The 12,189-nt window shown below is 38.7% G+C and overlaps 1 protein-coding gene across 1 annotated transcript in view; it reads right to left on the bottom strand.

Moving 5' to 3' along the window:
- Positions 1-12,189, bottom strand: part of EYS (eyes shut homolog) — a 701,217-nt gene that overhangs the window by 38,695 nt on the left and 650,333 nt on the right. Inside the window, exons 42-43 of the mRNA XM_058021581.1 lie at positions 11,571-11,743; positions 2,182-2,364 (exon numbers count right to left, since the gene is read on the bottom strand). Coding sequence (XP_057877564.1) covers positions 2,182-2,364; positions 11,571-11,743 — 356 coding nt within the window. The remainder of the gene's footprint in view (positions 1-2,181; positions 2,365-11,570; positions 11,744-12,189) is intronic.

Genomic DNA, 12,189 nt, shown 5'->3' with positions numbered 1-12,189 from the left:
TGCTCAAGGTCTTATCCCTGGGCTTGAACTCTGTCAGGGCTGGGGTAGAATAAAATAATGTTAATAGTGTGCATAAATGAGAGAGCTTTAAACTTTAGCTATGTATTGGGACAGAATTTTATAGTAACTCACAAGAGGTTAGCTATGAAATCGATGCCTGTGGTTTGGGCAGAGACAACATTGGAGGGGAATCAGGTGGAGTGCTGCAAGAGAATCTTAACCTACAAGAAATTGGATGAAATGGAGAAAGGGGAAAATTCAAATTAAGTATTAAAAAGTGCTTCCTTACTGGAAGGTCACTGGCTGGGAAAACCCTCATGTTTCTTCCATTGAGAGTGCTACTGCTCAACACTCAGTAAATTGTTAAAACAAGAGCGTCTTTGTGAAATAAGTGACATTCACTTGGTAAGAAACTGCTTTTGTTGTTAAAATATGGGGTGCTCAGTCTCCCCAACCATTTAAACTAAGGAGAAAATCACGAATTATCAACAGCACTTTACCATCACCTCATTGTTCTGTGTTTCTTGAGCCTTGCCCTTGGCAGCTGTGCTGCTGCCCACCCGTTGTTTGACACGGGGATGCAGAAACACCTGACTGCTGTACCACAGTGCTCACACACACAAATGGTATGCAAAGTAATAAAAAGCCAGGCTTTAAGTTTTGAGTTTAAATCCATTCAGAGTGGTTAATACTGATCTGTGTTAGGCTAATTTGGGTAATCAACCTGATAAATTAAGTACCAGGGTCTCATGGCACACTAAAGTGCTGCTGAGCTGCACTAGCTAAATTTGACAGGATGTTTGCAAATGAAAAGTAGCAGACTTAATTATATCATAGATAAACTGCTGAGCTGTTCTACACTAACAAGTTTTCTTTTGCATTGCAATACACTAACAGTCTCACTCCTGCAAGTCTGCCACAAGGAGAAAGGGGAAGAAGCCTCAGAGGGTATAGGAGTTTAGGAAATTTAATAGAAGGAAAGACCTAAGAAAATATCAAATGTATTAACCTAGCAAATGAGGTATCCCCTGTATCCTACTGATGTGATATACTGCAATTGTTTTGTTAGATATATATGTAAATACATAATGTCTCCCCAAAATTGATTTTTAATAATGCATTTTGGGACCTCAGTATCTTAAAACACCAAATAATAATTTGTCCCCTACTTCATCTTTCTGAAGCATTAATTTTCTGATACTGTTCAGCATAAGTGTAGGGTCCCTGTAGGTCAAGGGCCATATCTGCAAAACTTGTGTGATGTTTCAGATATGGTAAAATATCTACTAAAGTAGTAGAGACTTCTACTAGCACACCTAAATGACTCTCCTGCTGTGATAGGTTTAGACATAAGACACATCATTCAACCTCCCTTCCAGGCTTCAACAATTCCATAGGACAGCTCCAAACCCCAAAGCTAGGTCATGCTCCAATTGCAGAAATGATTAAGAGAAAAAAAAATTTTCCTTCTCATGAAGTATCTATTACTGGCTTATGTCTGCATCAAATTATATAAACTTTTTCTCAACTTTCATTAGTATTTTGGCTTCTGTTTGGAGTAATGCTGAGACGGGCAGAGCACAGGTGGTGTTACCCATGCCATGCTGATGCCATGCAGGCTGCCACAAAGGGCTGCTGAGGAGAGATACCTTAAGTATTGTTAAACTCTTAGTACAAATACTCTAAGTAGATTTACATGACCTGCTTCTCAGCTGTGTTAATCAGACCAAATTGAATGCTTTGCTACACAGACTTTAACTCAACTTACTCGTAGCTAGCTTGGGTTAACTTGCATTGAGAGATCTCAGGGTTGAGGGTCTCCTATTTTATGTGAATAACACAGAGTTCAATGATCAATAATGAAATTTATGTTAACAACTGAAAAAAGGGAACCTTGGCCTTCAGGTTTCCATCTATTTTGTTCAGAAATACACTACCTCAGATTAATTGTTGACTTCAATTACTGGAAGCAATTATATTTCTCTTTAATAAAAAGAAACATTTCTACAACCTGTTAGATTTCTCTGTCTTTACAAAACAATACAGTTTTGAAGAGATTATTTTCCCACTAATGACATTTTATCTTAAATAGAATCAAGAGAAATCTGTGCATATTTTTTCTCCTACTTGTTCAATAAGAATTAACAGCTTGTAAGGATAAGTGATACAAATAAAGCCTACCTTGGCCCTTCTGTCCAGTGAAAAAAATCAGGTTATCTTGTAAAGCTGAGTGGTGGTTTGCCAACTGAAATTTCAAGCGAAATTCATAGTAGAAGGTGATATTTGGGATTGTAGAATAAGCTAGGAATGAGGTATATCCAAAGACATCTGTGCCACTGAAACTTGGTTGAGTAATAGTAATAGCTGGATTAAAAAAAAAAAAAAAAAAAAAAAGAATAAACTCAGGGTTAGGGCAAAAGGTTCAACAGACTTATTTTAAAAAATGAATCATTGGCAACTACTGCCATCTGCTGGAGTCTAGGTAACATTGCTACAAATAACAGTTAAATTTAATCAGGGCTCGGACAGACAAAAGAAAATACAGAAAGAAATTTTCCTGTTAAAGGAAATGCCATCTCTGACAGGCATTTGAGTGAAAGCGAGTACAAGAATGTGCTGACGAGGTTATGGAATGATAATTCTTCACAGGTAGAAGACATAAGAGAAAGAAGCATCATAAAAGTATGAATTTGCAGCACAGTGAACAGGACCCACATGAATTGCAAATAAAATCAAGGCTGTACCTGTCTGTACAGAAAACAGAGCACTGGTGCTGAGTACCCACATGGCTCCTAGGGCTGGCACCCAGAACCCAGACTGCTGTAGTCAGCTCCTGGAGCTGATGCTCAGAGATCACATAGTGCTTGTATTGACAATATGGATCAGTAAAAACAGGAGAAACAGGAATGACAGCTTAATCCTGAAAGACTGGGTCTGGGACTAGGTTTAAAAGATTTGAGCAGTTACCTCCAACCAACCTGCGCCCCAAACGTGACTGGACACAGCTTTATTAACGTAGGCAGTGTGAGGGACTGGGGGAGGAAGGAATACAAATCTGCCCCAGGCACAAACCAGATGGGGAAACGCTACTGAAGGATTATAAAACTCCCCAGGTAAATCTATATTAGCCTAAGTACATCTAAGCACCTAAATGCTTACAGGGAGGGAGAAACAATATCATGTAATTGTGAAAATGCCATCACCACCTCTAGAGTGTGGAATCTGTTTCTAAATTTTCAGCCTGGGAAAGCTTCCATATTGGCAGTGATGTGGCAGGAATTCCTTGATACCTGAATCTGAGAAAAAGTGCAGATACAGGCATGGCAAATCTTTTCTGGCACAGACTTGGAATTTGCAGCAGTACAGAGTGCACTGTCCCATTTATTGAGCACTACTCCACACATGTGGCACATTATGCCTTGCTCTTGATCTTAGATGGGAGCCAGAAAATAGGAAACAGTGGTTTTGTCCTAATTAGCAGGACACTGTAAATGAGTCTGAACACAACCTCAAGCCTCAGACCTCGGTGAGTCATGGACTGAATTGGAGGCACAACACAACTCCCCCATATTTAAATCTCATGTTAGTTTTAATCCACCCATATTTCCTTAGATTACTTGAACATGACTGAAGGAGTCTCAAATTCTGTATTTTTGCTAATTCAGAAAAATATGACACACAGACTGCTCCTTTGATGCAAAGTATTCTTCCCTTCTTTTTTCCTTTCTTTTCCCCTCTTTTTTTGTGTCTTTATGTTTTAGTGTGTCTTTAATACGCCACAAAATATTTAAGAGACAAGAAGATTTTAAAATAAAGGAGTCCTTTGTGTTTATTGTTTTTTCCTGCTTTGATTTATAATGGGAAAAGCAAATTCTCTCATGTACTTTCACAGAGCCAGGTACTTTGGTTTTCTGGCAGAGATCACTGAAGAGTCTAGTCCTATAAGTTATTCCCAACGGGGGACAATTCTTTATGCCCAGGATGAGATATGCCATTGTCTCAGCTGTTTCCTTGGAGCATTTTAAGCGGGGAGTTATTTTCTTGCCTTTCTACTTGCTCCTCCCAGTGTTCCATATAAAGTTGGATTAAAGATTGACAAAGGGCCTCCAATGCAAGGAAGCCACAGACCTGGGGACAAGTCCAGAGGAGGTCACTAAGTCGATCACAGGGCTGTAACACCTTTCCTGTGAAGACATGGAAGAGTCTGAAGAGCTGGGGCTGTTCAGCCTGGAGAAGAGCAGCTCTGGGGAGACCTCTAGCAGCCTCCCAGCGCCTAAAGAGGGCTTACAAGGAAGCTGGAGAGGGATTGCATGAGCACCATATGGAGCTATATCTCCATCAGGCATGTAGGCCTGAAGGGAAATAATACTTTTTAAGGCAGTAGGAGTCCCGTGGGCACTTTTAATGGAAACTGTGACACACTATTTTGGTTTACGTATTCACAGTTTTCTCGGCTGTGCTGAAGAAGTTTCTCACACCTGGTAGAAGTCAGATGCAGTTTCTAATTAACCACTCTATCCTTAGCAGGTAGGCACACGTTTGCAAATAGTCCTCCCTATGCTGGAGAGTAAAATGTATTTAGAAATGTTAACTAGTAATGAGTCAAAAGCTTGTATTTCTGGCTAACTCAATCTATTTAGCTTGACAGCTATTCATATTTCTTCTGTCTCTGAACTGCCACTTATAGACTTTATAGAACATTTTTAATCATGTTTCTTGTCTACACCAAGTATTGTTTGTCAAGAGATCTTTATCCAATCACATAAAAAAGTGAAAGGTCATCAGTATATGTGCATCAGTGTTTGAGATTCATTTCATGCAAAGACCTTCATTAATTTGATTTTAATGCAGACTAGTTTACCATAGTTGTACATATTTTTAACTTAAAAATTGAAAGAAAAGTAATAATTCTGTATGAAAAATGCCATGGTTGGCAAAATCATGTGAAAAAAAATCTCCACCTTTCTTTTTATTATCTACCTTTTCATTATAAAGCTATGGAGCCAAGACTGCAGAATATTGCATAATCTTTTCCTTGGAACACAGTCCTTCTAAATAGTATTTGTAAAATGTTTGAGGCTGGTTGAATTAGCAGAGGGCACAGCTGTCTTCATTGGGTTATTTTTCTTTTCCAGTCTGGACATCATCCAAACTGATTTCTACTTTGCTCTTGCAGTGCACAGTCTGAAGTGGTAAAGAACAGAGATGTGTCCCAACAACTTTGATTATGAGCCTTGCTCGCACACTCCAAATTAACACTGTGACTAAAATACTCATTGCTCTGACAGAGTTCTAAAGTCTTTTATCAACTTTTTGTCCTTGATCTTGTCCCATGTCTCCCTGTCAGTTCTATGTCGTTCATCATTCTGCTTTTCTGCATTCCCAGTATTGAACAAGTAATAACGAATGATATGTCCCATTGACTCACAAACAAATAATGACAAATTATCCCATTATATAAATGCATCAATATGGTTGACTACTTACTTCCCTAATATTGTATATCTCATCAGAGCTGAGTACAAAAAATGGGAGTTAGAAAAAATCAACTATACTTTGAAAAAAGATCTTAACAAAGAGGCTGAACTTCACTTCTGAATTCTCTACCTCCTCCCCCACAACTGGCAAAAGGTGATGGGGCACATGGCTTGTGGATGAGGCCTCTGCCATTCCCTCCCCCTCAGTGAAAGAACTATTCATACTCTTCCCCCATTCCAGTATGGGGTCCCTGCCATGGGAGACAGTCCTCCATGAGCTTTTCCAACGAGTCCTTTCTATGGGCTACAGTTCTTCACAGCATGGGTTTCCCACAGGGTCAGAAGTCCTGCCATCAAACTGCTCCAGTGTGGGCTCTTCTCTCCATGGGTCCACAGGTCCTGCCAGGCCCTGCTGTGGTACAGGCATCCCATGGGGTCACAGCCTGGGATCCTCCATGGCCTGCAGGTAGATATCTTCTCCACTGTGGGCTCCAAGGCTGGATGGGACAGCTGCCTCACCGTGGTCTCCACCATGGGCTGCAGGGGAAGCTTGCCACGCAAACCCACTTTGCTCACTGGAACCTCTGGGATGTCCAAGGAGGAAATGATAAGGGGTGCTAGAGATGCAGGCTGCTGCAGTGCCAGCTGAGGGTGCAACATGGTAGTAAAATACTCCTGATGTCTGTAAAGCTGTTGTATCAAGAGTTAGTGATCCACTTAATGGGTCATTCAGGTGTATGAATTTCCCTCCCCACTTCCAGGACTTATGGAATCCTTTTGTCTGTCTTGTGGCATCAGTAATCATGGAGTCATCAGTTTTACTCTGGGAACTGAAATTTGAAATAATAAAAGTGACTTCACTGCTCAGAGATGAAACTATGATTCTGAAAAACTGCCAGTACAGCAGTGACATTAATAGTGTGTGAGTGTGCCTGTATGTGTGTTTTACAATCTTTATGACATTCATCACATTGGAGGTGTGGGGGAAATAAAGGCCCAGTGAAAACAAAATAACTGAGAAAATAAATTCTCTTAAACAGTAAGAAGAGCAACCCTGCAGATTTTTTAGCTGAGGAAATTCCCTTTGGGCATCTGCTGCCACCAAACTGCACAACTCAGTCTGCAGACCCAAACAACTCTGAAGGTGACATTGTGTGCCAAACATAGCTGCACAGAAACTTGCTTGCAGGCTGATTTTCACTCTACAGAACTCGAAGCAAGTGACTATTCCCACTTTAACACTTTGAAATTAATTTTATACACGGGGGAATACATCCCACAGAAAACCTGCTGGAATTCTTGAGGCTGTGAAACATTACCATAAGTGCTGCTCAGAAATGTTTCAAGGAAGAACCTTACAGATTGCTGTGAATGACCCTTTCCAGGGTGTGTTTGCTAAATACAGCATCACAGTTAGGACTCTGCTTCATGTTGTCACATATGTGAACATATGTGAAACCAAACCACTGAAGTTTGGTCTAAAACACTGCAAATGACACAATTACTCATTTTATCAATGCACATGCCTTTGAAGTCCTTCTCCCTTTAAATCTGCATTTGTACTTACAAAGTGCTTGCTCTTGATTCTTGGCTCAAAAGGCCTCATGTTATGACCAACATCTCCCCAAAAGAGCCCCATTTCTTGTGCAACATATTGCCAACAACATCAGGTGTACATTTCCAGTCCTGGCCAATGAACCATTCCTGCTTCACTTGCATTTAGGAGGCCATTACCATCCCACAGTACAATGATACACTGATATTCATGATTTAGGAATTCTGCATCTTATATAGCAAAATTTCTTACACTCAGATATTTCAAACATTGTGATTTTATATTTTACTGTATCAATCTCCTGTACGAACCAGGAAACGTCTCCATTCTGTGCTTAGATAGAAGTGTAAAAAAAATAGAAAAAAAGAAATAAAGGCTGATTACAGAGACGGTAGCAATTTAACAACTCTAATCAAGTCTGTGATACTAAACACTGAAGGAGATATATAGTGTGCAAAAAAAAAAATGCAAGCAACTTTTTGCTAATTTAAATATGAAAGGAAATTTGTCAAACTAAGGGCTTGGATGCAGGCTGCTTTCACACAAATCTACTGAGACACCAGAGCTCAATAACTGGACTCAATTTAAATTATATAGATCCCTTTATCTGCAGTTTAAAGATGCAAAGTCACTTGGGGGAATTAGTCAATCTGCCCATGCAGACATAGGCTCTAGTCTCATAGTCTCTTTTCCAAAGTGTTGGGTATAGATGGTGCTCTCCTCTCCTTCCCTTCACCCCAACCCCCCAGCCAAGCTGGAGGGATTTAACAGAGGCATTTAACTCTGCAATTCAACGGTCGAGTCCCACTCCTATCCCATCACAGATCCATCTCCATAATCCCAGAGCACAGACCACAACAGCAGACAGGACCCAAAATAAGGGTTCAGAGGAAGGAACACCTTGCCCAATCCCTCCCAGGGATACCCCCAGCCCTCGTGGCAAGGTGTGACACTCCCCATGATGAGTCAACAGTGGGTCACCCTTTGGACAGAGGGATGTAACTACCACGGGGTATGGGACACATTACGAGATGCAGGTGAAGAGCATTTTGGAATAGCACGGGACTTATGGGGGTCTAAAAGAGAAAATTAGGTGATTTGGGGAGGAATGAGTGAGGAAAATAGAGGGATACAGAGACATAAGGGCCAGGTACGTGCTAATAGATCACAATGCTTGTCTGGCCATGTCCTCCCCCTGATCCTGAATGTGGCCTGTACTCTCTTCTGTTTTATATTAACATTCCCCCTCCCTTTGGCCCATTATGCTGTAGCTGTGTGGGTTCCTGAGAGACATTTCAATGTATAATGGTCAACTTGCAGTCAAAATAACATGGTTATCTAATGATAAAAGCAAGAAAAATGTGTAGTGAGAGATAATGCATCTTGTTGTGTATGTTTGGAAAAATGGACATGCTTTTGGAAGGTTTCATTGATGTCTGAAACAAGCATAGCATAACAAATAAACTCAGAGCCATGGTCACCAGCCTGCTTAGACAGCAGTAGGCTCCGATTCAGAAATGTAAGAAAAGTGCTTGTTAGTCCCAGACCTTGTCTATTTTTCCATATTTATATACATTTGTCTAACAGAAGCTGCTGTCTGTCCTTACATTTTTGCCTCATTTGTCATATTTACAATTGTCCTATAATTTTCTTCACTTTTTGAGTGTTATGCATTTCACATAAAATTATGCACTTTTAGCTTGTCACAATTTGGTTTTTTCTTATTTTTTTCTATTTCTGTTTTTTTTTTTTTTTCCATTTAATAGTGACAATACTTTTATTATAACTTTTCCTTACTGTCACTGACATATTTTTTGAAAATCCTTTCACTAGGATTTTTCTCCTAAGGAGCTGAGAAACCTCAGAAAAGACACGTAAGCAATAACTATCTGATGGTGTGGAAATGGTTTACAAACAGACAACAGGTGCATCTTTGATTGGTCTCATGTGGATTGTTTTTACTTAATGACCAATCCCAGTCCAGCTGTGTCAGACTCTCTGGTCAGTCACAAGATTTTATTATCATTCCTTTCTAGCCTTCTGATGTCTCCTTTCTCTTTCTTTAGTATAGTTTTAGAATATAATTTTCTTTTAATGTAATATAATATATTGCTGTTGTTCTTAGCATGATTTCTAACCCTTAACAGATGGCAATTGGAGCTCTGACAGGAGGAAGATCTGTATCTGTGGGCTCCTTTATGGCTCTGTCCACATCTTTATTAATCCTTACTGTGTCTTTTGCAAATAATCTCTATTGTTAGGAGCAGCCAAGCTGGAATGAAATTGCAATTCTATTTGGTACATTAGTTATATTCATTTTATCAAATAATCACTGTGACATCTCACTTGTTCTGTGTTGATGAAAACCAACTATTATTTGATAAACATTTTGATAAAAAGCTTTTCTTTAGTGTTTCAGACATAAAGTGTCAAGCATTAGGTTGCAATCTGAATAGTAGAGACAATATTATTGTGTATCTTAAACAAAAGATGATTAATTTAAAATCTGCACTTCTATGCCTTAATTTTTATGGATCATTTCTTTCTATTAAATTTATTATCTGGGATACACATTTTGTCATAGTAAACAATTAAGTTTGCCTTCTGCTTCTAAAATAATTTAAATTGTTCTATCATTTTAATTAGGCAATCTATCATTATCTTCAAATATCTCCCAGAAGTATGGCTTTGGTGCTGCTGGGGCTAGCCATAAGGATACATCCAGCCTCCACTGCATTGTGGCTCTCTTTCTCCCTTCTTAGTTTCAGGAAATGTGATAAAGGGGCCTCTTGCAACTCATTTTAAGACTTCTGCCTGTGCTCAGGTTATTTCTATTCCTTCTAAATTGTCAAGATATGGTTCAATAAAATAATTTTTCATATTCAAAAATTAGTTTCTTATGTTGTCAGCTGATTACCTTAGATTTATGTCCTGCAAAGCTGAGTGTTCTTTCCCATTTTGCTTGTTTATAGTGATGGTCCAGACAGTTTTACCTTTCTGTGCTTTCAAAGACTCTAGTTTTGTAGACCAATCAAACTAATGAATTTCTGTAGTTTCACTCAATTTAGGCTCTCAATTTTTATGTAGTCTCGCAGTTTAGAGACAATTAAATACAAAGATCTGCAGAAGAGCCTCATTGAACAGCTACAGGGAAAAAACATGAGATGATACTCAGTGTTGACAGATGTAAATTGGGGCAGATTACAGAAACAGTCCTTGCCTTAAATACAGGACAATGGGCTCTGACCTCACCATCAGCTTTCAAAGGAAGAGGTGTTGGAAATTTTAATAAGCACTTTCATGAATATGTCAGTGTACACATGAAAGAAAACAGAATGGGAAACAAAACAGAGATGGGTTAAGTAAGGGCAGAGAGTAAGACAGAAAAATGTCAGGCACCACTGTATAAAGCAGTGGCATTATCAGACCTTGAATATAGCACCTTGAATCAGCTCTGGAGCCTCATTTTAAAGAATGAGGAATTGAGAAGGAACAAAGAAATGCAGCTTGGATGACTAGAGATGCAGCAAATGAAGTCCCCGTGTATTTCTACTGTAAACTAGGAAAGGTTATCAGGAAATTATCATACATATTTCATATATTCACTTTTACTATTTGCTATCAAGTATCATGGTTAGATGAAAGCAGATAAAACATAAATGTTCATCTACTGAAAATTTTGGAAAAAAAATTTTAAATAAGATTTAAATATGTATATGATATGACAAAAACCAACCTGATCATTGTTTAATACTTATTTGAAAAGGCACTTCATGTGCACCACTAAATAAGCTCAGAATCAGTGATTATTTTCTATATGTAGGTTTTTCAATCATTACTTCTTGCTGCATTCACTGTTAGAGGAAAGAATTCCTTGGATGTTCACACACAGGAATTCCTGACCTAGAACAATCATTATAATCAATGCTCAAGGAATAAAAGCCCTTCCTTTGACAATGTTAATCAAAATGACCTATTTCCTTTGCTTTATTATTTTCACTTTATCCTGTCTCCTGTTTCACAGCAAAGCACTTAGTAAATTTTAAATTGTCCTTCTTTTTGACCTGAACAATTAGTCACATTATGGTATGTGGTGGTATTTTTACAATCCAGAAAGTATTATTTTTACACTGCTTTAATAGCAAAATGTACAAAGTAATGCTTCTGTAAGCAGATGAAAAACCAAACTGCAGCAGAAATCAATTTCTCCAAAGGAGCTCTCACTTGAATCTCTCAGTTTTTCTCCAGGTGATTTACTAAAACATCAAATGCTACCAGGTATTTCCCAGCTTCTCTGAGTAAACTCTCAGCTTCTTTGATCCCTCTGTCTGCCTTTCTCTGGCTGGAACTTTAATGAAGCCACACATGGGAAGGGTGATCAGCTTAGCCATTCTTTGTGTGTGACTGGGCTCTGGGCTGTGTTTTTGGGGAGGTTGTGACTTTCAGTGTTTTACCTTCAAAACCTTTGAGACGTTTCTTACCACGGCTTCTATGAATGATAGAAACTATGACCAATGCACGAAGAAAACGTTTCTTACCATCACTGCAGAGGATGCCAGACCTTCCATATGGACACAAGCAAACAGCATCTCGCCTGGACTTTGGAAAACATGTAGCACCACTTCCACATGGATTTTCATCACAAGTTGCAAACTGGCAGAGTTTTCCAGTGTAGAGTTTAGGGCATTCACAATACCAATTTTCTTCATCGCTGACAAATTTAAATTACAACAAACAAACAAAAAAAGTGTAAGTACCAAAATGCATTTAAAACAAGCAGAATAGGATTTACACTTAGAGAAAATCTGTGACATCAGACTTATAGTTGTAATAGATCTCTGCTTTTGCTAGTGTTCCTGGCATTAGACATGCCAGAACGCCTTACTAGAACTGGAGATGACAGTTTCTTTTGGGTTTAATTTTAAATTTTTATTTTTATTTCTTTTGCTGGTGAGAGATGTGACTTTTCTAATGTCTCACTAGTTGTTTGTGCTGCATCTTTCATAGCGTAGTCAAAATAACTGCTACAGAAGAACAGGTCTTCTATTATGTCTAAAAAAATGAAAACGTGAGAACAAAAAATGAAAGTTACTAGTTTATTTTTCAAATGGAAACATCATTTGTATATTCAGTTACTACATACAGCTTGTATGTATA

Source organism: Melospiza georgiana, chromosome 3 (assembly GCF_028018845.1).
Source record: "Melospiza georgiana isolate bMelGeo1 chromosome 3, bMelGeo1.pri, whole genome shotgun sequence".
NCBI lineage: Eukaryota > Metazoa > Chordata > Aves > Passeriformes > Passerellidae > Melospiza > Melospiza georgiana.
Note: the sequence above shows the minus strand (reverse complement) of the source record. Positions and strands in the feature narration are given on the sequence as shown.